General features: G+C 64.6%; 1 protein-coding gene across 6 annotated transcripts in view; it reads right to left on the bottom strand.

The window, feature by feature from the left end:
* Positions 1 to 825: 825 nt before the first annotated feature.
* BAIAP2 (BAR/IMD domain containing adaptor protein 2) overlaps positions 826 to 23,481 on the bottom strand; it is a 66,650-nt gene continuing 43,994 nt past the window's right edge. For 2 of the 6 annotated variants that reach the window (XM_027626038.2, XM_027626037.2), the window contains exons 7-14: positions 14,761 to 14,913; positions 12,256 to 12,480; positions 11,899 to 12,100; positions 11,121 to 11,322; positions 10,169 to 10,237; positions 9,491 to 9,653; positions 7,719 to 7,753; positions 826 to 1,296 (exon numbers count right to left, since the gene is read on the bottom strand). In XM_027626038.2, coding sequence (XP_027481839.1) covers positions 1,227 to 1,296; positions 7,719 to 7,753; positions 9,491 to 9,653; positions 10,169 to 10,237; positions 11,121 to 11,322; positions 11,899 to 12,100; positions 12,256 to 12,480; positions 14,761 to 14,913 — 1,119 coding nt within the window. In that variant the 3' untranslated portion in view covers positions 826 to 1,226. Of the gene's footprint in view, positions 1,297 to 5,379; positions 5,428 to 5,666; positions 7,253 to 7,718; positions 7,754 to 9,490; positions 9,654 to 10,168; positions 10,238 to 11,120; positions 11,323 to 11,898; positions 12,101 to 12,255; positions 12,481 to 14,760; positions 14,914 to 23,481 lie in introns of those variants that run through there. The other 4 variants (XM_027626036.1, XM_035724596.1, XM_035724597.1 and 1 more) reach the window with 4 other exon arrangements.

Raw genomic sequence — 23,481 nt, 5'->3', positions numbered from 1 at the left:
AGGCCTGCCCAGGGCACGGTAGTCCCTCCTGACCACGGGAGGCGGCGGGGGATGCGAGAGGGCGGCCACCCTCGCGCCCCAGCTGCCCTGGCACACCTCGGTGGAGGGGGGACAGTGACTGGGGGTGTCCTGTGGGGGGGACCCACACACCCACACAGCTCCCTGGACGTTCTTGCCCCTTGCCTTCCGAAAGCATGGGGGTGGGGGCAGGGTGAGCCGCAGGCAAGAGGGGTTTTGAGCAGTCTGGGTTTCCGTGCATCTCCACCCCGAACACCTGCCCTAAGACCCCACCTGGCCCAGCTCCTGTGAGGCCAGAGGCCTGTGCCCCCACCTGCCCTACCCGTGACCCCTTTCGCTTCTCTTCCTGGGCTGTGGACAGGCTTCGGTCAGATCAGGGCTGCCGAACCCCTCCTTCAAGAGCCTGGCAGGAGGGGTGACTGCTGCCTGGAACGGCTCCTCAGATGGGCACTGCTGGTCACCATGCTGGTCACCAGGGGTGTATTTCAGCCACAAACACTGTGGAAGCAGCTGGTGGGGGATTCCCCCACCCCACCAACAATGGCACCCACTATTCACTCCAGGGATGCGGAGGAGAGCCGGGGGCCCAGCAGCCAGTTCTGGAGGGAGGTTGGGGTTTGGGTGGGGAGGGGTGGGGTGGGGCAGTGTCCCCCCAGAACTGCCAGCAGGAGTGGGGAGGCTCAGCAGAGTCCCAGTCGAGGGCTCCTAATAAATTCATCTTCCAGAGAAAGGTGGTGCCCCCTTCCTCTGCCCCAGGCCTCTCGCCCCCCCTCAGGCCGACAGATCACAAGCAGGCACAGGTGGGGCAGCCTGTTTATTGACCAGACACTTGGGAGCTGTGAGCGGTGTGGGAGCCGGGCTCCCCTTCTGGCTACAGGCTGACCGAACATCCTTCCCTCACCTGGGGGGCCACGGCCCCCACAGGCAGGCGGGCCTGCCTGTGAGGCTGGCCGCACCGCCCAGGGGGCAGCTCCCAGCTCTGGGGCCGGCCCCACTCACTCTCCTCTGCCACGGCCCAGGGGCCACCTCCGAAGAAACGGCCGGGGTCCAGCCCAGGCCAGACGGAAGTGGGGCAGAGCCAGGCAGGCGGCTGGCGTGGAAGGAGGAGAAAATTCTCCAGACAGGGACCACACAGACTGTTACAAAAGAGGTGTGTGTGTGTGGGTGGGGGAGGAGGGGCCCGGTGGGCAGCGGCGGGCACTTGGCCATCAGCCGAGGAGGGGGGCAGACCTGTCATTGGTCACTGTCGGCTTCAGCTGCACGTTGGCAAAGGGATTCCTGAGGAGAGAAGAGAAGGGTGGCTTTAGCATGGGAGGGGCGCCGTGCCTCCCGGGCTGCCCTGCGTGCGCCCCAGGGTCCCGCAGCCCCGCGGAGGGCCCAGCCTCTGAGCCCGGGGCAGGGCGGCGATGGAGCCTGCTGGGACAGCCAGGGCAGGGCGCTGTCCGCAGGGCCGGCTGCCTGCTGATGCGCCCCACCTGCCGCCGTCCGCTCTCCTGGGGCAGGGCGGGGGGAGGTGTGGGGAGCGGCCGGGGAGCGGCCCGGTGGGCCAGGAGCCAGTTCTTCCTCTGAAACCGGAGGCAGTCTTGAATGGGCGTGCACCCAGGCTTGGTGTTCCGCCCCATAAGGCCAAGGAGGCACCTGACACCTGCCCAAGAGCAGGAGCGGCCCGTTTTTAAAGACACGCCAGCGACACACAGCTCAGCAGCTCTCACGACCCCGGCCCATGCATCCCGGGGTCCCATAACGCGGCTGGGTGCAGACACGGGGCCTCGGCCCGCCCCACGCCAACACGACACACAGGGGGTGCACGCACACTGGCAGCTATGGGGCTCAGCCCCCCCGTCACCCCACCCCCACAGGCCTGAGGCCACAGCTGACGGACAGACGGACTGGCCAGACAAGAGGTTGGGATGGGACGAGATGAGCGCAGCAGAGACCAGCACCCAGCCTGGTCCTCACCGAAGCCTCTCCTCGGAGTCCCCACTGGGCTTGGGAGGACCTGCCTGGGCAGGGACAGCCAAGGACAGCGGGCTGGGGACATCAGGCAGCCCCAGGGGTGACAGCACAGATGGAACGTGGGACACGGAGGGCTCGGCATGGGCAGGACGCACTCCCGGCGAAGCACTCGGCTCTCGGGCCGTTACCTGGGGCGCCGTCGCCGCTGGCACAGCTGGGCTGGTGTCCGCAGGAGCTGGGTGGGCGGGCGCTCCGTCCAGGGCCCAGGGAGAGCGTGTGGGGGTGGGGGCACCGCCCTGTGTTTTCTAAAACGCGGAGACACTTTGGACTGAATTTTTAAAAGGATAAACTAGGGAGAGGAGCCGACTTATTGGTGCACAGCTTCTACATCTGCAAGTGACGACCGAAAATCCCACGTGGGTGCGCTGCTTACGAACGTCCTCTGGTACAGAGTGCTATGACCCCTGGGGTTCAAGGCCGCCTCAGGCCCCTCCGTGCGCTCCGGTCCTCTCTCTGGCCGATGTGTGCAGAGCTTCAGTTTTGATGGTCAGGGGCAGCGGCCGCTTCAGGGCTCCCCAGGCCAAGGCTGCTGTGACCAGGGACATCTGCCCCCAGGACAGAGGGCGGAGGGTGGCCCATGCCCTGCCTGTCACCTTGACTGGACTCTGGTTCTAGTGGAAGGCTTCAGGCCCTTGGCTGTCCCCAGCCGGGGTCAAGGCAGGATGTTTTGGGGGCCTTGAACGGGTCAGGTCTGTTCGTCTGGGCTTGGGGACCGAGTAGAGGAAAGGGCACAGGCCTTGTGGCCGAGAAGGAAGGGCAGCTCCTGTGCTGAGCAGAGCCAGAGCAGAACAGCCAAGTGGGTTTGGGCAGCGCACACCTTACTCCTGCCCTGGGCACACCTGAATCCTCATCAGAAAAGACTGGTGGCAAAGCAGCGTCATCACCTGGGGCTGGAGAGGGAGCAGCAGGGCCGGAGAGGCCCCCCCCCACCTTGAGAGGATGTCTGGTCTCTGACCCCCACCTTCCTAATCTCCTTCCCCAAAACCGCGTGACCGTGGAGCACGGTATCATCAACACCGCGGGTTCTGAGGAAAGGGGCAGGGGCTGAACTCGCCCCGGGCCTCCCCTCCGCGGCCCCTGCCCGGGGCCCGGCCAGAGACCTCTGGCTGGGGTGTGCCCACCCTGCAGCACCACGGGGAGGTGCGGCCCCGGGCGGGGGGGGGGGGCTACCACCTCCTGGGGAAGAGCGGGCTCCTGGGCTACCCAAGGGCAGGCGTCTGCGTGACCCTGGGCGGGTCAACACCAACCTGACACAACAGGACACAATGCGGACCCGAGGCCCACCTCAGAGTCTCTGGTCCCACGGACACAGGTCACTGCTTGGGGGAGCGCGCCAGGGACAGAGGCTTCCTCCCAATAGCACCATTGGCGGACACTGACCACAAACCACCAAGACACAAGGAAGCGAGCATCCTGACAGCAAAGTGCAGTTGAGGGGAACCACCTGAGCACAGCAGGCCCGGGAGGGCAGGTCTGCTCCAAGTCAGGAGCCGTCCAGGCATCTCCCACGGGCGTGGCTGTGACCAGCCCCGCCCCCCCCGCCCCCCCACCGCCGAGCACACCCCCTGCAAGGACTCCGGAGCAGGCCCTGGGACAGGGAATGGATCTACACTCAGCGGAGCAGGACTGTGGCTAGCTCCCAAGCCGGGACCCCACCGTGGGGGGCAGATCCAGTACTGGGTTCCAGGGGCCACCCTTCGGGGCACCGCAGGGCCCCCTTTCTGCAAACCCTAAGGCCCGAGGGCGGGTGCTGAGCGCCGAGGCCCAGCACCTTCCCATTCAGATCTTGCGTGGGTTTAAGGAGTGGCCTGTAACTGTCTTGAGTTCACTGCATGAGTGTGAAAAAGCTGTTTCGGGGTGCGGTTTCCATCCTCCCGTGACTCTGGAGCAGAAGGAGCGGAGAGCAGCTGGGGCAGATGTCCACTTTCTCCGGAACGTTCTCCTCTGAGGCACAAGCGGTTCTCATGCCTCCAGGATGCTGGCCCTCCTGGGGTTGAGTCCACCTTGCTCTACGCCAGGACCGCACCTCGGGGGGCACAGCTCAGCAGAGCCGGCCGGGGCGCCTCAACCAACCCAGGGGCTTCTGACTCCCACCCGGCTGAATCTCCAGTCTCCGGGCCGGGCTGGTTCTTTGGCGGGGAAGCCAGCTGGTGGCGTGGTGCGGATGCCCACGGCACCCCCGGGGGCCGGGGGACTGCCCTACACTGGGGACCAGGGCTCAGGCAGAGGCCAGGCTGGCCTCCAGAGCAACGGGGGCTGCCGGGGCAGTGGGGGTGGGAGGTGCAGGCCTCTTAGGGCCTCTTGGAAGAGGAGGAACCTAGAGGCAGGGAAGGCCTTTCCACCCTGTCCCCAAATGTCAGGAGCATTTGTCTCCAGAACTTTCCAGAAGTTCCTCACACTGCAGCTCAGACACATTGAAAGGCGAGTGAGTCCAGGACCTGTTGGGGCAGTCACTGCCCTTGGGGAGGACCACATTGCTGGGGTGCTCCGTGGGGTACGGAGGATGCAGGTGCCAGCTTCATGGGGCAAACTTCTCGGTGACTGGGTGGGGGTGGGGACAGGTGGCAGCGGTGTGTCCTCTCCCAGGCACAGGGGCCCAGAGTGCGGGGCTCCCCCTCGTTCGCTGTTGGCGCTTGCTTTCCCAGGGCTGAGTGCAAGGGACCGTCACAGGATGGGCTGTAGAAGGCCAGCCAGGGCACCCACACATGGTGGCTGAAGGCCTGGTCTGGAAAGCCTGCTGCAGCCTCGTGGAGCCACGTCAGGGCAGGTGCGAGGTGAGTCCAGGCAGAGCAGACAGCGGAGTCTGAGTCCACCTGCTCTGGTGTGCCCGAGACGCCCACGTGGGCATGAGCCACGGAGCTGTCCCCAAGACCGACCCTGGTGTCCCCGGCCCTCCGAGGGGCTGCAGTACTCACCAACCAGAGAGCCGGCCAGGCCGGGCTCAGACCCACACCCACAGGGGCCGGTCCGAGGGGACACCCGGCCAAAGGAGCCCAAAGCTGGCCTCCCGGCTGATCACTGGGCTTCCCCCTGATTGTGGCCGAAGCGCCCCACAGAGGCAGGAGACCCAGGCAGAGGGCCAGGGCCGGACCATGCCCAGCGGTGCAGGGAGGGGCCGCGGGTGCAGGGGCGCAGCCAGTCAGGCCCACAGGCTTCCAGACAGAGGGAGGAAATCCCAGAGCCCGAAGAGCAATCCAAGAGGAAGCGAAAAGCCCAGAGCCCAGAGCAGAGGCAGGCTCAGCAGACCCTCGTGCCCAGTCCCCACCTGCCAGGGCCGAGGCCAGAGGGTCTGCAGAACCACTGGGAAGGCAGACCGACCAGCATGAGAAAACCAGGGCAACTTACTAACTCTAGTCAGGGTCAGCTCAAAATATGGCCACTTCCACATCGGCGCTGCAAGGAAACACAAGGGCTCTGTTGGTGCAGGTGGGTGGGTGGGGGGATGGGGGGACCCTGCCAGGGGCACGTGGCCCTGCCACGGGGTAGCCGCAGGGAGGTGCAGGAAAGGGCTGCCCACGGCAGGCGTCCCCGATCAGCCCACGTGGCCCAGCCCCCCGAGAGGACAGTGACTGCGTTGTCTGTCTGCGCATCTCAGTCCCTGGACGGAGGCTGGCTCGCTGAGGCCGCCCAGATCTACACAGCGAGCCTGGAAGGAAGCACCACACCCAGCTCAGTGCAATAAATAAAACTTTTATTCAAACGACTGCAGTACAGGGCACAATTCAGATTAAAAAAAAAAAAAAGAGGAAAGGAAACAGGAAAATATTTTGAGCACTTAACATCTTCATACGAGTGTCGCAGTTTTGTGTCTACATTCATCCATTGAGCATGGAATCCCCTGGATTTGAGATCTTTTAGCAAAATCAGAACACCAACACGAAGGCTCTTTGTACATGGGTCCACGTTCTGGCTTTGTGTTTTCCTTAAATATAAAACGGGTCTGTGTCTTGAGCTGCTTCTCTCACAAACACTCCCAGTCCACAGGAGAGCGGGCAGAGGGTTTTGTTAGATCATGTCAGAAAAAGGAGCGTCCACAGCTTGGCAGGGGCTCCCGTGGCGGGAGGGGCCGGGCGGGGCTGCACCCCGGCTCCCGCCCCAGATTCAGGGTGTGAAGAGGCCAAACCAGTAGCCGCAGAGTCCAGCATGTCCGCTTCGGAAGTCACCAAGACACACAAAAAGACGAGAGCGTTTAGGGAGGACGGGGGCAGGGACTGCCTCCTGCCCCCCTGCCCCCCGGGGTGGCGGGCGCAAAGCCGCCCTCCCCAGGACCAGAGCCTCGCGGCCTGGGGGCCACGGTTCCCTCACAAGGCTGTCCACTGGTTTCCAGAACACGTGGGGGGGGGGGTGGTCTCTGGAGCTCTTTGGAAAGTCCGCAAGGGGCCGCGCCTGCCCGCCCCCGCCTGGCACCGCGCGAGGTCACCCGGCCCTGGGGGTGTCGCCTGCCCGCGCTCTGGTCTGGACACCGGCCCAAGCATCCACGGAGAAGGAAGCGCTCAGGGGCCCGGCTGCCGGGCCGCACGGGGCCGGGGGCCATGGCCTCCCTCACAGGAGCGGCCCGCTTCCTCAGGAGGCCCCCCGGCTGGCACGAGCCCGTCCGCCCATCGGTGCGGCCCTGGGAGGGGGCGCCTGGGGCCTTGAGCCTCCCCTTCCCTGACACAGGTGTCCGCGTCGCTGGGGGGAGTCAGATGCAGGAGTAACAGTACGCACACCGGAGTCCATGCAGATCTGCTTTTGTTTGTCAGGAAAGAAACTCCTTTTCCTGTTTTTCTTTTCTTTTTTTTTTTTTTCTTTTTTCCCTTTTTTTTTTTTTTTTTTTTTTAAGATTTTTCTTTTTCTTCAAACTTTAGGCCTGGCTCGCGATGAGCCTTCAGAAAGGGACAGTGCGTCGTGGACATGGCAGCCGCGGAGCAGACGTGAGGCTGCCTGGCCCCCACTGCCTGGCCAGCAGCTCCCGCCTGGCGGACACATGGGGTTGGGGGCGTGTAAACAACGGGGAGCAGAGATGGGGCAGCACCATGGACCCTGGGGGATCTCAGAGTCTGGGGTCACCAACCAAGAGGCGGGACAGGGCAGGCGAGAAAGAAAAATAACCCGAGAACAAACCAACAAGAGCAGAGGAGGGAACCGATGGAGGCCAGACAGGTGGGGGGGGCTCTTCCGAGCAGCGGCTGCCCGTGGTCAGCGCCCTCACACCGTGGACACCAGCGTGCCGCTGCCGCTGTGGGACAAAGCACAGGACGCTGCAGGGCCGCACGCCTCTCCTGCGGCAGCTGCGGGTCGGCTGGCTGCCTGGCCCCGGAGGAGGTACGGAAGCAGCACCCCCGCCCCCCCAACCCCGAGCCGGGACGAGGAAGAGCAGGGAAAGCACCGGGCTGAGGCTAGACGACCGGGAGCCCTGGCAGCTGCGGCGGGCACAGGACCAGGCTGCGCTCCCACCCACCCAGGGTCGGAGCACGAAGGCGGCTCGCAGTACCCTGGGATCGCGGGCTCCTGCCCCAGCACCCCCAGCACTCAGACGAGTGAGGGGCAGGGAGAACAGGCACGCTGGGCCCCGCCTGCCCTGACCCAGAGCGGGGCCTCCGCAGTCTCCAGTCCGGCCCCCACGGAGCAGGCCTCGGAGGGTCTGTGAGGGGGCCGGCCCCACCCACCCACAACTCCCAAGGACAAGTGTGAAAGCCCCTTACCTGCTCACAGCCCGCGCTCCGTAGTCCTCTAGACCCTGGGGAGGAAGGGCAACCCAGGTTAGGGTGGGGGTCCTGGGGGCCAGGAGGGGTCTGCGGGACGAGACGAGACTAGGCGCACCGCCCTTGACCCCAGAGCGTGTGTGCGGTACTGCCTGCAGCCGTGGGTGTGGAGGGCCCCTCCCCTGTGCACAGCAGTGACATCCCAAATGCATGGGGGCATCTCCTCATCCGGCCAGCAGCAGACCACGGATGGTATGAGCTCACACTCACGGGCACAAGCAAGACACATCCCCTGATGACCCCCTCCACACACACGTCCCGTGGTGAGCGGTCAGGGGCCTGTGGTCACCTGCGGGTTACCTGGTAAGAGCACTAAGGCAGGTGAGCTTGGGACTACCTGGCAAGTCTTGGAGCAGGTAGGGGGGCCTCCCCGGGAACCAGTGACACTTGCAGGGAGGGGGTGAGGGCCAGGCGGGGAAGCCAGCCTGGGCCAGTCCCTGGGCAGAGTGTGCCCCTGCACCCCGAGACACCAGCGACAGTGCCCCAGCTGTGGGGCTGAGGGAGGGGCTGTGGACGCCACCACGGCTCTGCCGACCTGGCCTAGGGCCATCAAGGGCCGTTGGGGACACCCTCCTCAGCTGTCTCCACGCCAAAACCAAACCTGGACACTGGGAAGTGGGAGCAGTGTGCAGTGGCCAGGCCAGCCTAGGCTCAGCCAGCTGTGTCCTGGTGGGGGTGGACGGGGCTGGAGCGTCTCCGGCCCGGCAGGCTGCACCCATGACCGCAAGGTGCCACGCCTCTCCCAAGCTGGACTGGCCTCCTGCCTGTTGCTGCCCTGAGCACCAGCACCAGCCTCACCTTCTCTGGAAGGTTCCATCCCAGGGCCTCAGCTATACCTCCCCAGTCTGGTCCTTCTCACCGTATAGTTGTCTCAACCTTCGTGTTCACTCTGCCTGACTGTAAGCTCCTGGAAGACAGCTGCCTCGCGCACAGCACCTCACTCGTGCCAGTTACAGCCACCTCACAGGAAGGGTGGGGGCAAGGCTGCTCAGGACGGTGCTGAGTGAGGCCTTTCCTGGACCTCACCCACCTACACCACCATTCACCACAGCCCCGGGCAGGCTGAGACCTAGGTGATCACCCCTGCTGCCCACATCTTAGAGAAACTCCCCTTCTGCCCCTTTCCGGGGGCTAGGGGGCTGACCCTCAAGTCGGGGCTCAGTCCTGAAGACTGCAACCGAGAACAAAGCTGTTGGCCCCTACTCCCAACACAGCCACAGCAGACAAACGTTCCAGAAGCCTTGGGCTCCTACAACCTATGAACCTTCCCACTCAGAGCCGTACCGTCCACGCTCACACCCTGACCCCACCTAGACTTCAAAACCACCATCATACGCTCCAGGGGCTCTACTGGGGACCCACACCTGGGACCCAGGCCTTGACCTCCTGCCTCTGGCCACTTGGTACTGGGTGACCTGGGCACGAGTGCCTAGCCCTGCCTCCTGAGGCCCAGAGACACACCAACAAGAAGCCTCTGGCCACATCCCAGGCCTCGGATGCAAGTGCTCATGTCCACGCTCGGACCGTGACTGCCAGAGCCCAACAGCCTCAGGGAGGGGGCTCCCAGACACGAAGTCCTCCCCGAAGCCCAGGCTCCCCGCGAGGTGGGAGGCCTGAAGGCCACCGATGCCCCAGCCGGAGGGAAGGCCAGGCAGCGGGGCCACCCTGACCTTCAGGAAAGCCGCTTCTGGGGCTCCTTCCGCGGCACTCACCTGGGAGAAGGCAGGTACGGCCACACTGTAGGGCCTCTGCTTGAAGGTGCCGGCTGCCTGGGCAGGGAAGGCGCGGGAGGCTGTGCCGTAGTCGGGGGGCGGGAGGGCTAGCTCTTCCTTGTCCAGCAGGTTCCCCGTGCTGCTGCTTTTCCCCTGCTGCAGGCTGTGGGGGCAGGGCCTTAGGGGCCGGCTCAACCCCGGCCCCCAGGACCCCAGCCAACCCTCCACCTTCCCCACACCTCCCTCGGACCCTTCAAGAAGGCCTAACGAGGGGCTGCAGCCTCACTGAGCCAGTGGAACCAGGCCTGAAGGTGTGGCGGCAGGAAATTCCTAAAGCCTGTGCACCCCACCCCAACCCCAGTCCTCCCGGCACCGCTCAGCCCCTACGGGGGCCCCGCACAGCCTGCCCAAGGGAGGCGACAGCAGGGTGTGCTCCCAGGCCCAGTGGGGGACAAGGGAAGCCCCACCCCACAGAGCACCCGGTGACCCTTCCTCACAAAGTGGCCTGCACCCACGCCCCCCAGGAGCCTCAACACGCAGCCTGCTGGGTGTGGGGGCAGCACTGCCCGGCCAAGCCCTTTGAGCAGAGAGCGGGGGCGGCTCACAGACCCACAGCGCCCTGTTCTCGTGGCAACCTCCCCAGAGCAAAGGGCCAGCGGCCCGGGTCAGCGCGCTCACCTCATGTGCAACCTGTCGCTGCCATCGCTGTCCAGAACCCGGGTGTAGGAGAAGGGAAACCAGCCCCGCCTGGAGGAGAGAACACGGGTGAAGAGGGTGCCAGGGCCAGGTGCCCCCGGCTCCCCAGCCTGGCTGCAGCCGGCTGTCCAGTGAACACAAGCAGGTGCTCGGAGAGACAGCAGACCCCACCCTGCACCCCGGGCACGCAACGGGCCCTGGACGGGAGGCTGGGCACCACCGGCAGAGCTCCCACGACCCAGGCGGCCAGGGCCGGTTTCCGGCTGCACTGACAAAGCAGAGCAGCGGTCTGGAGGGCAGGCGGGGGCACCGTTTGGGAAGGACGTGTCCTGGCCATCTCCCCGCTCCTTGTCACCCCCTCCCCAGATGGTGGCCGCCCGGGGGCGGGAGCCAAGCTGCATCCAGCCTCTCCGTCCCTGGCTACGATGGGCAGGAGCTGCGAGTCTCCATCTCGCCACCAAGCCACCTCCGGACGACAGTGATGCTCGGGGGAAGGGGCGGCTCCTGACCAGGGCAGCCCCGCGGTGGCGTGAGAACGAGAGCCTGGCAGAGCCTCGGGGCCACGGGGGTTGAATTAAGCCATGAAGACACAGGTCCTGTGACCCGATGCCCCAGCACACAGGCTGATCAGAGGAGACTGGGCAGCAGAAGGCCTGGGGCGGACGGCTGGCCTCTGCCAACTGGGAAGCCGCACACCCGGCAGCAGGGAAGGTGCCAGACGGGCCGCGGCGTGTGCGTGCGGGGCTCTGGGCCAAGTGGGTGACACGGGCGGTGAGGGTGACAGGCTGGTGAGAGACGGTCTGTGCTGCCGAGATTTGACGAGTCTGGAAAGGACCCCGAGCCGCCAGGACGTCTGAGGGCGCAGGGTCAGGAGGCAGACGATCTGGGCCCAGGCCGACAGCTGGCTGGGAGGGGGCGGCCTGCGGACGCTTACATTTTGGTCTTCTCGCTCTCCCCGTAGTGCCAGCCGTCGCGGGCCTCAGGCACCAGCAGGGTGATGAGATCTCCCTCCTTGAAGCTCAGCAGGGTGCTGTTGTCTCCGGCCGCGTGAGAGAAGATAGCTTTCACCCGCATGCGGCCGTTGCGCTCCAGGCCGGCCGCCATGGAGCTGGAGCGCGGCAGGGTCTTGTTCTCAGCTGCCAGGACGACAGGGTAGGAGTGAGGGGATGTGCTCGTCCTCCTGCCGGCTCAGCCCCCTGACGGGAAGTTGCTAGAAGGCCCCGGGGGGCCTGGAGGGGGACGCTCATGTGGGGAGGACCCAGATGCTGCAGAGGCGGATCCAGCTGCAGACCTAGCGCTCACCAGCTGTGAGGCATTCTGGGCCTGGACCTCGGCTTTCCCATGTGCTCATCAGCAGACCCTCACCAGCCGGGGGAAGGAGTGGGGTGCCGTTCAGGGGACGGGATGGCAGAGCCAAGGGAGCCGGGCCGGGAGAAGGGGGCCGCCCCACTGTCCCCCTACAGCCCTGCCAAGCACCGCCCGCGTGCTCCCATCACAGGCTGAGCCCAGAGGTCCTGGCACAGCCCCGCCCGATCGTGTTCGACTTGAGGGGAGCCAGGCAAAGCCCGAGGGTCCAGGACAGAGATCTCACCGGGGGCCCAAGGGGGCCGCGCCAGGGCACGCACACGCTCGGGGCTCTGGGGGAGGCCTCCCCGACCTCCCCTCGGGTATGACATGACAGCTGGGGGCTGGGGGCACGTCCGAGCCCTTACTGGCTGCGTAGCTGTTCTTCGGAGCCACGCTCTTGCGCACGGGGAGCGTGTTGGAGTAGGAGTCGCTCAGCTTGCTCTGGGACTGTGGAGGAGACGAGGTCTTGGGCTGGGCGGCCTTGCGGTCGGCCCAGGGGCTGTAGTCCTCACCATCGGGGCCCGAGACGCCATTCATGACGGGCGTGCTCTCCTGGGCAGACAGCCGCTGTGGAGAAGAGGCGGGGGGTGGGGGGGGGTGGCGTCGTGGGAGGGCCTGGTCAGGCGAGGCCGGCGTGGGAACCTCTCACCCCGGCTACCCCAGTGCAAGGGTGGGGGCCAACCTTCCACACCCATAAAGCTTGCTGGAGGCCGCGGACTCACCCCCACAAACGGGGCCAGCTCAGGGGGCACCGGCAGGGGCTTGGCCCCCGGGATGGGGTCTGAGATGACCAGGCTGGACTTGGAGGCCGACAGGGCGCTGGGGAGGACGGAGCCGTTGCTCCCGGCCATCTGCTGCATCAGCTGCACCGCGCGGTCTGGGATCTTGTTGGGGTCGGCGCAGGCCTGTTGCCACAGTGGCAACTTCTGTGCTAGCAGCTCCTTGCCCTGAAGCAGAGGAAGCAGGACAGGGCAGGGTCAGGGCTGGGCACGCGGCAGGGGGCTGTCCCCGCAGGGCCACAAGGGCCTGGCCCCAGAGACACTCCCCGACTCAGGAGGGGCACACCTGCCTAAGGCTCAAAGGCTCACGGCTGCTCCACAGCAGGTGGTGACTCAGCCAGATGGGGACCTGGGGGTCCCTGACCCCCGACCTGGGAAAGAGGCAGGCTATTGCCATAAGCCATTCAGTCATGGGGCCACCAGGGCTGAGACAAAAACGAAGGTCCAACCCGGGCGGGGGCCACCAAAGAAGGAAAAAGGGACAGACGCTCCATGGGCAACCATGAGGTCCTGGAGAGAACGTCATCCTGGGGTCACGAGCCGTGGTCAAGCCAAGCTGCGGAAGGATGCAGGAAAGCAAGACCCCATCAGGTGGTACCTGGTAGATGCAAGGTGCTAACTGTCCCTGTCCCCAACCCAGGGGTCCGAGAGCCCAGCTGTCCCTCCGGTGTGCACTGGGGTGTGCCCAGGGCGCAGCTAGCCGGACGAGCACAGGGCCTAACAAGAGATGACGAAGCCACGGGTCCGGCGAGGAATCCCAGAATGAGGGACAGCCGAGTGGGGTGCCAGCCTGAGGTTCCCTGTAGCCCAGCTGGGGTCTGGTGCCCACTGCATGGGCCTGTCCAGGGTTTGAGGGCAGCTGTGCCCTCCCTCCTGTCTGTCTGGCCAAAGTGTCTACCTGACCTGTAGCAGACGGTGTCACCCGTGTGCCACTGCAGAGCCTGGAACTCCCCTGGGTGGAGTGCTCCCTAGCTCGGGGCAATCACTGTCCCGAGACCTCCCAAGGGGCTGTTCGGCCCTCACTGCCTCTCCCCGCTCTGACCGGTGTCTGGGCACAGAGGGGGCATGTGTGTGGGAAATGTGGAAGAAGCTGGAGAAAGGCCCTGTGAGCAGGCCACACCCTCTACTGCGTGCTGGTTGAGGCCAGGGCCAGCAAACCGTGGCCCAGGCGCTGGCCGCCTGTTTTGTAAATCAAGTTTGCCTGGAACACAGCCATATACCTGTTCCTGCACACATCTGGCGCTGCTTCTGCGTGCCACGGCCCAAACCCAAAATGTTAACCCGGACCCTGGCTGAGGTAACTAACTGGTCGATAGGTCTGGGTGGTGGTGACAAGGCCACAAGGACCCGGCACCAAACGGGGGCCCCCCCAGGGTCAGGGTGTGGCTCTCGGAAGGGCCCCACAGCTGGTATGACCGGCCAACCCAGGGCTCCCACCTGGTGATGAAACGTGTCTGTGGGGCTTGGACCCACCTGCCAGGGAGATGCCTGGTGGCCTGCTGCAGGGAAGAGCCTTGGGGGGGGCCTGCCCTGGTGCCCCGGCCCCTGGGTCCCTCTAGATCCGCTTGGGAGGGCTGCATCCAGCTCCCTGGGAGGTCAGCTGTCACCTCTTGCACAGTGACAACGGCTTTTCTGCCCTCTGTCCCTCCTGCCACACCAAGGAGCCCGCATCCTCCCCGACCTGCCGTGGGGCCTGGCTGCCGCCAGAGGGCGCCGCCACCCACCGCAGCGCAGCCGGGAGCTGTGTGGGCCATGCAGCCGCCCCTGCTAGGCAGCTCACAGCTGCTTCCAAGAGCTGCCTCCACGGCAGCTCCCGGGCGGCTGCCCCAGGGAGCCCTCCCAGCTCCCACAGGGGACGCAGGTCCTTCCCTGTCCTTGCCTCGCACCTGGAAGCGGGCCCTCGGGCAGGAGCAGGAGGCAGAGCCTCTCTGCGGAGGGAGGGCGTCTCTCTCCTACGCAGCCCAGACCGTGGGGACCGCAGAACATGTCTCCTAACAAGTGCACGTGTGTGAACGTGCATTTACCCCGCTGATCCGCAGACCTCTTTGTGGAAAAAGGATGCAAACTCAGCTGCCTAGCTTCATCTGCTGAGCTCTTGGAATGTTCTGGAATGTTCCAGCGGACAGATCTGCTCCCTCCCCAGCTCCCGACTATGGGCTCTAAACAGGGGCTCCTCGGGATCCTCTACGAGGGGCTCCCTGGCACTGCAGCCCTCCCCGAGGAGCCAGCCTCCTGCCACTGTCCTCAAAACAGCACTAGCAAAATTTCTAACCAGTCTCCAGACATCTGCGGCGTCTGACCGGTGACTCTCCTACTAGAACGCTGTCCCCAGGGGCATCTGAAATGCACGGTGTTCCTTTCAACACAGCTCAACAGCGGACACGCCCCCGACGGCCACCAGACACGGCCCACTGCTGCCCACGTGGGCCCGCGGCCAGCAGACCTCACCTTGGAGTGGTAGCCGGCGGAGTTCTTGGCCACGGCGCACTGCTTCTCCACCAGGAAGCAGAACCTTCTCCTCTCCTCCGTCAGGGCTGTCTTGTAACCATCCGACACGTAGTTCTCCAGCTCACCCTGCTTGTTGCTGATCGCGTCGATGTACTGGGGGGGGGGGGGGGGCGGAGAGAGTGTGGGGGGCACACATGAGCTGCTGACAGGGCAACACAGGATCACTCCCAGCTCTGGGCAACCCCATGGGGGGTGGAGTGCACGGCCGGCCGGCCCACAGCTGGGGCCTGGCGACGACCCGCTTGGGCCAACAGGGCACGGGCAGAGTGACAGCAGGGCAACTCCACGCCCCACTGGGCCTCTGTTCCCCGGGGAGCTCGTGTCCCCCGACCCTTGCCCCACACACGTGTGGACCATGTTGGCAGATCATGAGGCCTGGTGGCATCACGGCACCTCCCATGGATCCTGATTCCAGGCATCTGAAACCACCCTGCTGGTGGACCAGGAAAGCTCGCCTGGCACGATGTGTTTGAGAATGACTAATTCACACCCAAATCCTGCGGGGGTGGGCACAGAATGCAGGAGACACTGCTTGATGCTGGGGCATGCTGGAACATTCTGATTTTGCAGGCTGGAAACTTTTGGTAACAAAGCACCCTCAAGACTGTAGGCAGCCATCACGGGGAGGCAGGAGCACCCCAGACACACGGCGCTGGGGTCTGCAGAGCCCCGTCAGTGTGTGTGTGATGGGGTCTGTGGGGTCCTGGCCGTTCCTGAAGGGAGTCCCTTCTGGCTGCTTCCCTCCGCACCCCGGGGCCACTGCCCACACGGGGAGGCACTGCTGCTGGGGCCGGTCTTTGTGGCCTTGGGGTCTTCCCTGACCCGAGGGGCGCCTCCCCCACCGGCTCTGACTCAGCGTGGGTGGGCGGTGCTGAGTGGAGGTGGGCGCCAGGAGGAGGCGCGGAGAACAGGCTGTTCCTGCCGCCTCCCTGCCCGGCAGCGAGCCGCTCAGCTGGAGGGCCGAGGACCAGCCTGTGGGTGTGGCTTGTCCCCAACTGGCCACCAGCACACGGGCTCGGCCAGCGTGAAGTAGCCACACTACCCCAAGGCCAGGCCTGCCCAGCCTGCCACCAAAACCCAGGGCCCCCTCCCTCTGCCCCGCACACCACCCACCTCACCACCCTGAGCTCCACTGGCCCCTTGGAGAGGGCAGCTTAAAAGGGGCTCCAAATAGCCTGCCCATTGCCGGCAGCTGCACTGAGGCCACAGCCTCAAGGAGCAGGCCCTGGGCCTCCCGGGCAGCCACGGGCTCCGCCGCCGCCGGTGTGCCTGAGGGGACCCAGGATGGCTCTTGGGAAGCAAGCCCCGCCGGCCTGGGAGAGGCCTGGGCACAGGTAAGAGACCCCCCTGGCGGGCTCTCGGCTCCCCCAGCTCTGCCTCCCCCACCCCGCACAGTTCCTCCGCCCTACAGCTCCTCTGGGAAGTGGGCGAGCAAGCCTGGAGCCGGGCGGGGCACAGTGGGCAAGGCTGAGCTTCATGGGGAGGAATCCAGCAGTGGGGGGCCACTCACAACCACAGCCCCTCCCACAAGCCCCACGAGGCGCCTGGGAGGACAGCAGAGCACAGAGGCCCGGGAGAGAACACCCTCTGGATGGAAGGGCCTGGAAGGGGCACGTGCACCCGCAGGGCACGCACACCCCTAGGGCCCCAGTGCTGATGCGCTCTGACCCATGGCCAGCCCACCCTTCCCCAGGGGCCTGTCAGGGACACGTGGGCCACAGCAAGGGCGCCTTCCTCGGCTTACCTCGGTGCCCGAGAGCCCCCTGAGAAGCCCCTGCAAGGTTCCAGGAGATCAGGGTTTAACCCCCCAGGGAGACGCCCAATCCCCCCCTCTCCTCGTGCCACCACGTCCCCCTGTCCCTGGGGGCTGCTCTAGCGTCCCCACCCACTCAGCAGTGGCCAGGCCTGGGAGGGTGGCGGGCTGGGGGTGGGCCAGGCATGCGGAGACCGCAAGCCTGGGCAAGAGCTAACACACAGAGATGGGACCGTGGCCTCATGCAGGGAGTTCGCCCAGAGTGCTGGCCTCCACACCACTGTCACCTAGCGGGGACTCTGAAGGAGAAGGGCCACTGTGAACGGTTAGCATAGACAGGGCGGAAACGAGGACGCGGGGCCCCCTGGGTCTGCTCACCCTGAGCACGCACAGCCCCCAAGCCGGCCCCGCTGTCTGACCTACACATGGTTTCTGGGTTTTTAGGCTGTGGTATGTCTTTCGCGGCAGCGCTCCCCGCTCCCAGGAGTGGAGAGAAAGCAGCGCTGGACCCGTGCGGCGCAGGGCACTGGCCTCATTAGCAGGGTCTGCCAGCCTCCCGTGCCGGGGGAGGGAGTGGTGTTTTATTTTTAAGATTTCCATTTATTCAAACAAGCTCCAAGAACGGCTGGGAGCAGTGCAGGTCTTGGGGGGGAACGGGACTGAGGTGGGGAGCAGGGCCCTGGCAGGAGCTGGGGGGCACCCCAACCCCCCGGGGACCACGCCTCCTGGGGAGCTGGCGGGAGAGCCTTCTGAGCTACGCCCCGGGGCAGCCAGCCCTGGGTGGGGCGTTGAGGACCAGGGGCAGCCGACGGCTTCCACCACGGGCCCCTGGGCCGTCCAGCTGTTCTGAGCAGCCCAGCCTGGGCACTGCCGTCACCGGCTGGGACACGGGGCTGCCACTTCTGTGGAGGAATGACAGCTGGCTTTCCCGACCTCCTTTTCCTGGATGTGGCTCCTTGTGGAGAGAGACCACAACTTCACTGGGCAGATCCTGGACACCTGGACCAACCGAGGAGCTTCACTCCTCGAGGGGGACAGAGAGTGGGGGACGCCCCACCCACAGGGCCCGGGCCACGCTGGCTTGCTCTGTGGGCAAGGACGCCCACACCCCAAACGTGGGGGAGTGCTGGGGCTCTCTGGAAAAGTGTGGCGGACAGAACACCGCCTGGCCCTGCACCTCCCATGACTGAGCTGCTGGAAATGGCCCCGAGCCTGTCCCTGCCACGGGCGGGCGGGCGGGCGGGCGGGCGCTGAGGCCGGCTCCTCACTCCCACCCTCGCTGCCTTTCCTGCTCCTGGCTCAGCGGTGCTATGGTGACCGCGCTATAGAAACACCCAGCCGAGAGCATTTAAGACCCCAGAATGCTCCCACTTAGTCACCCTGGGCTGAACAGCCCTGTAATCCGAGAAGACAAAAGTGATCTGAACACATGTCTCCTCTCCGAAGCAAGCAGTGACTCAGAGCGGGGAGGGGCGTCCAAGAACAAACGAGCGCTCTGCTTTCTCTCGTCTGATATGGCCGCGGCGGGGGCGTTCCCACGTTTCTCAAGAACCCCAGGCTGCCCCTTCAGGTCCCCGCAGCTCATGAATGAGAGCGTAATTCTTGTCCCTCAGCTGTTCCTGCTGGGAACGATTATTCCCAGGAGACAACAAAGGAACCCCACGGGCTGTGATGTTCAGGAAAGGACGCCAAATATCTAACACCCACGTCGCATCGGTGACTGGCTACCTGCTGACCAGGCCCGTGTCCCCTCCCTGGTGGGATGGACCCCGCACCAGGCACAGAACAGGAACGCCGCCACTGCTCAGATGAAGCCTCAGCCAGCCTCAATCTCTGGGGACGCGGGCGTGGCGGGGGAGGGTGCCGTGGACGTGGTTGGGGGCCACGGCAGCAGTTCAGTGGATTGGAGAACCCTTAAAATTTCATTTAAACCCAAGAGGCCTGAGCAAGACTCAGGGCTGGGGCCACTGTCTCATCTTGCCCACAGGCATGTGGTGGGAGGGCTGGCCGTTCAGCTCCTTGAGCCCCGGGGTTTCCATTTTCTGGCAAAAGAACCCAGAGCTGTCATCAGATCGGCAAGGGGGTCCGTGACTAGCAGACCCCAACTGCAGATGCCCTGCCTGAGGACCCTTACACGCCCAGTGTCCCATGTGCCCAGAGGCCCAGGAAAAGAGCAGGGGGCTGCTTGGGTCCTCACCAGTGGGCCAGATGCTCTGACAAAGGCTTAAGGCCTGCAGATCAGCATGTCCCCAAGACCCAAGGGGAGGGGTCTCCGCAAACCTGAGCCAAGGCCCTGGAGCATGCCAGCCCTCAAAGACCCACATCACCCAGGGCTGGGGGGAGCTCTGCCCCTTGGGCCTGAAGGAAATCAGAGACTGGGTTTTAGCACCTGCTTTGCCAGGTGACCCCTGCTGAGCTGCAAAGGCCTCTGGGTCTCGGTTCCTCTGGTAAGTGGAGGGGCTGAACCACACCACCCACGCTGGCACGGCCCGACATGGCCCCACATGGCTGCCCTTGCCTCCCGTGGCCATGGAGGTTCTGCAGTTCAAAATCCATGCCTGATTTTACAGACTTAACAGGAAAAAAACATGACGCATCTCACTAATATTTTCACAGCGATCACACATCGAAGCAACGCTCTAGACAACTTCAAAGAGGATATATTATTTAAAAACTATTAAATTACTACAACAAATTATTAAAACCAAGGGCTGCTTTTTTACATCTTTCCCGCGGCCAGGCCTGGGTGTGAGATGGCGAGGAGCGCACACCCGACACTGTCCCCCAGACTCCTGCCTCTCTGACACCCCAAGATACCCCAAGTCACTCACAGGCCGTGCAAGTCAGCGCCAAGGCCGCAGCCTGTGCACAGCTCCATCTGGAGAAGTGGGAGCCGAGATGGCCCACGTGGCCCGACAGGCTCGAAGGGGCAGAGCGTCCTCCCCCAGCTGCCCCGGGAACGCCGTGCCCCCCGATGCCACCTCTGGACACACGGGCTCCGGGAGGGCGCCGTGGACTCTGGTTTCTCACACCCGGCTGACGTGCCTCCAGGCGGGAGAGCGCCCGCACCGTGGCTGCCCCGCAGACTTGTCCACAGACTGCCTTCGGGGTAGAAGAGTTTTTTAAACACGAGAACAGGAGGCACCTAAAGGGCTCGAACCACCTGCACCGCGTCAAACTCCACACGTTAATGGGACCAGCCTCTGCCATGATCTTTTTTGAAGGTCTAAATTATGGTTATTTTGTTTTTGTTTTGTTAATTACACGTCCCTTTAAATAGAACAAATTTTCCCCTTTCTCAGACTGAGATCTGGATGCGTGTGCCTTCCGGAACACGCGAGCGCAGGGAGAGGAAGCGAAGTGACTGAAGGCCCCAAGGAGAGCCTACTGCCGCCACGGGGAGGACTCTGCCCCACGGCCTCTGAGGCAGCCCAGGGGCTGGCACCACGCTCAGGAACCCGCTGGACCTCTCTCCTCCAGCACAACCAGCCAGCTAGGGCTGCGTGGCCCGGGAGGAGGGAACAGAAGAGGGACCTGGGCCTGGCTGGACACTCCCTGCACCTCTGAGCACCCTGGCAACCCCGGCCCCCAGCGCCCGCTGCTCTCCCCAACAGCCAGACCCTGCCCGGATCAGGGGCTCCAAGGGCCAGGTTGCCTGAGAACCCCAGATGGCCGTGGCCCACTGTGCTCGGGCAAGCAGGTTGGGCCCACACCTGGGTGACCCCGGGCCGGGCTCCACCCCTCTGCCTCTGGGGCCTTGAAAGGCTTGGGGTCTTGGCAGCCCCTCTCTCAGCATATGGAGCCTGCATACAGTTTGGGAGGGACACACTGCTTCCCTGTGACCCCAGCCCACCGCACACCCAACGTGCACCCCTGGATTTTCTATCAGTCATGACCCCCCATCGAAAGGTGAGGTCTCCTGCCTGTACTCAGTCCTGTTCTCGTCAGAGCTGGGCCAGGGCTGGGGACAAATGAAATAAAAACAGGGGACACTGTCACGCGGGCCCTATAGGATCTGCCACTTCCACACAAGCCACTCAGAAGCCCTGGGACCAGGAGCTGCCCAGTGGGACTGGCAGCTCTTCAGAATCACCCAGAAGTTTTGAGAACCCTGACGCAGGCCACAGTGGAACCGCTCACACTGCGTGCCTGGGGAAGGGGACACAGGCCCAGCGGACATGCCGAGGGCCAAAGGGGCAGGGTCACCAAACGAGGCTTGTCACCCCGCCAGACACGCAGCACGTCCTCCACTGACCACGTGCCCTACGGCGCCCTCCACACGGATGGGTGGTGTGGAGCTGGAGGTCTGGCTTGGCTGTGGGGACAGCACGTAGTGCCTTCCCTACTCCCAGACGCAGCCCTCGTCCTAGTTAGTGCCCCAAATGCCTCCGAGCGCCTGTTGCCTGACCTATAATCAAAATCAGTTCTCTTCATGGAAATCCCAAAACACAGTTTCAATTACCGGCAGTTCTTGAAAATGGCTAGCTCTGACCCAGTCCCATTCACAGGGAGCCCACCGCTGATGGACAAACGGACACTCTCGGTCTTCTGCTCTCTCTGGGGCAGGTCTGATCAACTTTACCTTCCTCCACCCCAAACAGCTCCACTCCATGGGCAGGGCCCCCTGCTCTGGCACAGCCTGGCCACTGGCCACACAGCTCAGGGGCCTTGGGGGAAGACAAGGTGTGTGGGCGCCCTTGACCAGTCGGCCTCCCGGAGGGCAGAGAGCTGCCCGAGGAGCTGTGAGCGTTGGGCCCTGCCCGGCAGGTAGCCTCACCACTCTCCCCCGGCGAGTGTTCTGCACACACGGAACTCAAGTCTGGGAGGCAGGACATGTGGGCTGGGGGTTCTAGAAGACACACAGGGGATCCCAGCAATCGGGTCTCATGAGAGACGACCCACCTCTCCGCGGCACTGAGCAAGCCCCTGCCTGAAACCACATGCCTCCTGGCCATAGTGTCCTCCCGTGCGAAAGCCAGTCGCCCAGGCTCGGGCAGTCTGGGCATGCCACCTGCCACCTGCTCTGCCAGGAGGGGCCCATCAGGGCAGGGGCTTTGATGCAGCTTGAGGACCCCCGGGAGGGGCCCCCGTATGAGTCATGGGCTGCGGGACCTGCTTCCACCTGCACACACAGCCCACCAGGCGGCATATGGCCCAGGCCCCCCTCCCCTGCCCCCTTGAGGGGCCTTGCGGAGAGGAGAGCCCCCAAGAGTTGAGCAGGGGAAAGGCCAGCAGCTGTTTGGAGCCCAGGTCACTCCCCTTCCCTGGGGTCATTACTCCTTCCTCTCAGCCCAAGGGTACAGCCCCAGGAGCCCACACACAGGTCGGGACCCCACACCCCCGTCCCTGTAACACCATGGGGGCCCATCTGCCTCTCCCAGCTCTTCCTCAGGGCTGGGGACAATGCTAAAGCCCCCTGCAAACTGCGCAGGGGGACACGCAGGAGTGAAGAGCCGGGAGCACATGGTACACGCGGCCACGGGGACGGCCCGCAGGACTGTGGGAGAGCCGGGGCCAGGCGCGCCACAAAACCGAGAAGGAGACAGAGGAGGGCCTCACCCTTCCTCACGGAAGAGTCTCCAACAGGACCTCAGCTCTAGAGCAAAACCCACTATCCCAGGGAGCAGTGTGCGGAAGGAGGCTGGTCACTCCGAAAGGACCGTGGGCCTCCCAGGCTGGCAGCTGCACCTCCAAGCAGAAGTCAGACCCTGCCTCCTGGCTGGCTTGGCAAGGCCTGCAGCCACCAGCATGGAGAGCCCCACGTGCCAAGGGGCCCACAGGTACCCAGGCAGGCGGGCATCTCAGCAGGGCCACTGGGCGGGTCAGACACATCCATCCCGGGGGCGCCTGGGTGGCTCGGTCGGTTTAGCGACTGCCTTCAGCTCAGGTCATGATCCCGGGGTCCTGAGACCGAGCCCCGCGTCGGCCTCCCTGCTGAGTGGGGAGCCTGCTTCTCCGTCTTCTCCTGGCCTGTGCTCTCTCTCGCTGTCTCTGTCCCTCTCTTTCAAATAAATAAAATAAATAAAAAATCTTAAAAAAAAAAAAAAAAAGAAACACCCACCCCGGACAGGTGGCTAGCGGGCCTCCTGCCAGCTTGGAGCGCACCAGGAAGCCCATCCGAGCCAGCACGGACGCGGGCGCAGGGCTCGGAGGATGTCCTGGCCCGGCTTCTCGGAGTTCTACGTGCTGGTTCAACAGCCCTTTTGCCTTCCATCCTCAAGAAAGGAAACTGAACTCACCGGGCACATCCTGGCTGTCACGGTGCGGCCACCCCAGGCTGGGCACCACACGGGACACGTGTGCGACACAGGACCCAGCCCTCCCTGGAAGGAGCTCAGTGACTTGGGGGCAATCACAATAAAACCCTTGGACAGTTATGGGTCCAACAGAGAAAGAAGAGGGGTTTGGAGAAGCAGAAGACCAAAAGCTGGCCAGAGGAGAAGGTTCTGAGCAGGTGCACGAAAGAGGGAGGGGAATCCCAGTAGGTCAGCGTCAGCGTGGGAGGAGGAAAAGACCCCACCTCATAAACGGGCAGGCAAGCTGAGCGAGCGACTGGAGCCCGCCGCGACCACACCCCATGTAAGGGACACAAAGCCGGGGTGCGAATCCAGACCTGACTGCCTGGGGCCTCACAGCAGGGCCCAGGTGGGGCGGGGCCAGCCGGGGGCGTCTGCAAGCCACACGGTGGGTGATAGGTGCTGCTGTACGGAGCCCAGGGAGGAGGGGACGTCACCTGGCTGTGCTGCGGGCACGGGGGGGGGGGGGGGGGCTCGGTCAGGGGGTGACCCTCAGACGTGGGAAGAAAGAGCAGTCGCACATCTCTGAGGAGGAGCCCCAGGAGGCCACGGTGGACGTGGCCAGCTCACCAACTGGGGCACTGTGGGGAGACCCCGTTCAGGGAGAAAAGA

Source organism: Zalophus californianus, chromosome 16 (genome assembly GCF_009762305.2).
Source record: "Zalophus californianus isolate mZalCal1 chromosome 16, mZalCal1.pri.v2, whole genome shotgun sequence".
Lineage (NCBI taxonomy): Eukaryota > Metazoa > Chordata > Mammalia > Carnivora > Otariidae > Zalophus > Zalophus californianus.
This window is presented reverse-complemented; position numbering and strand designations above follow the sequence as displayed.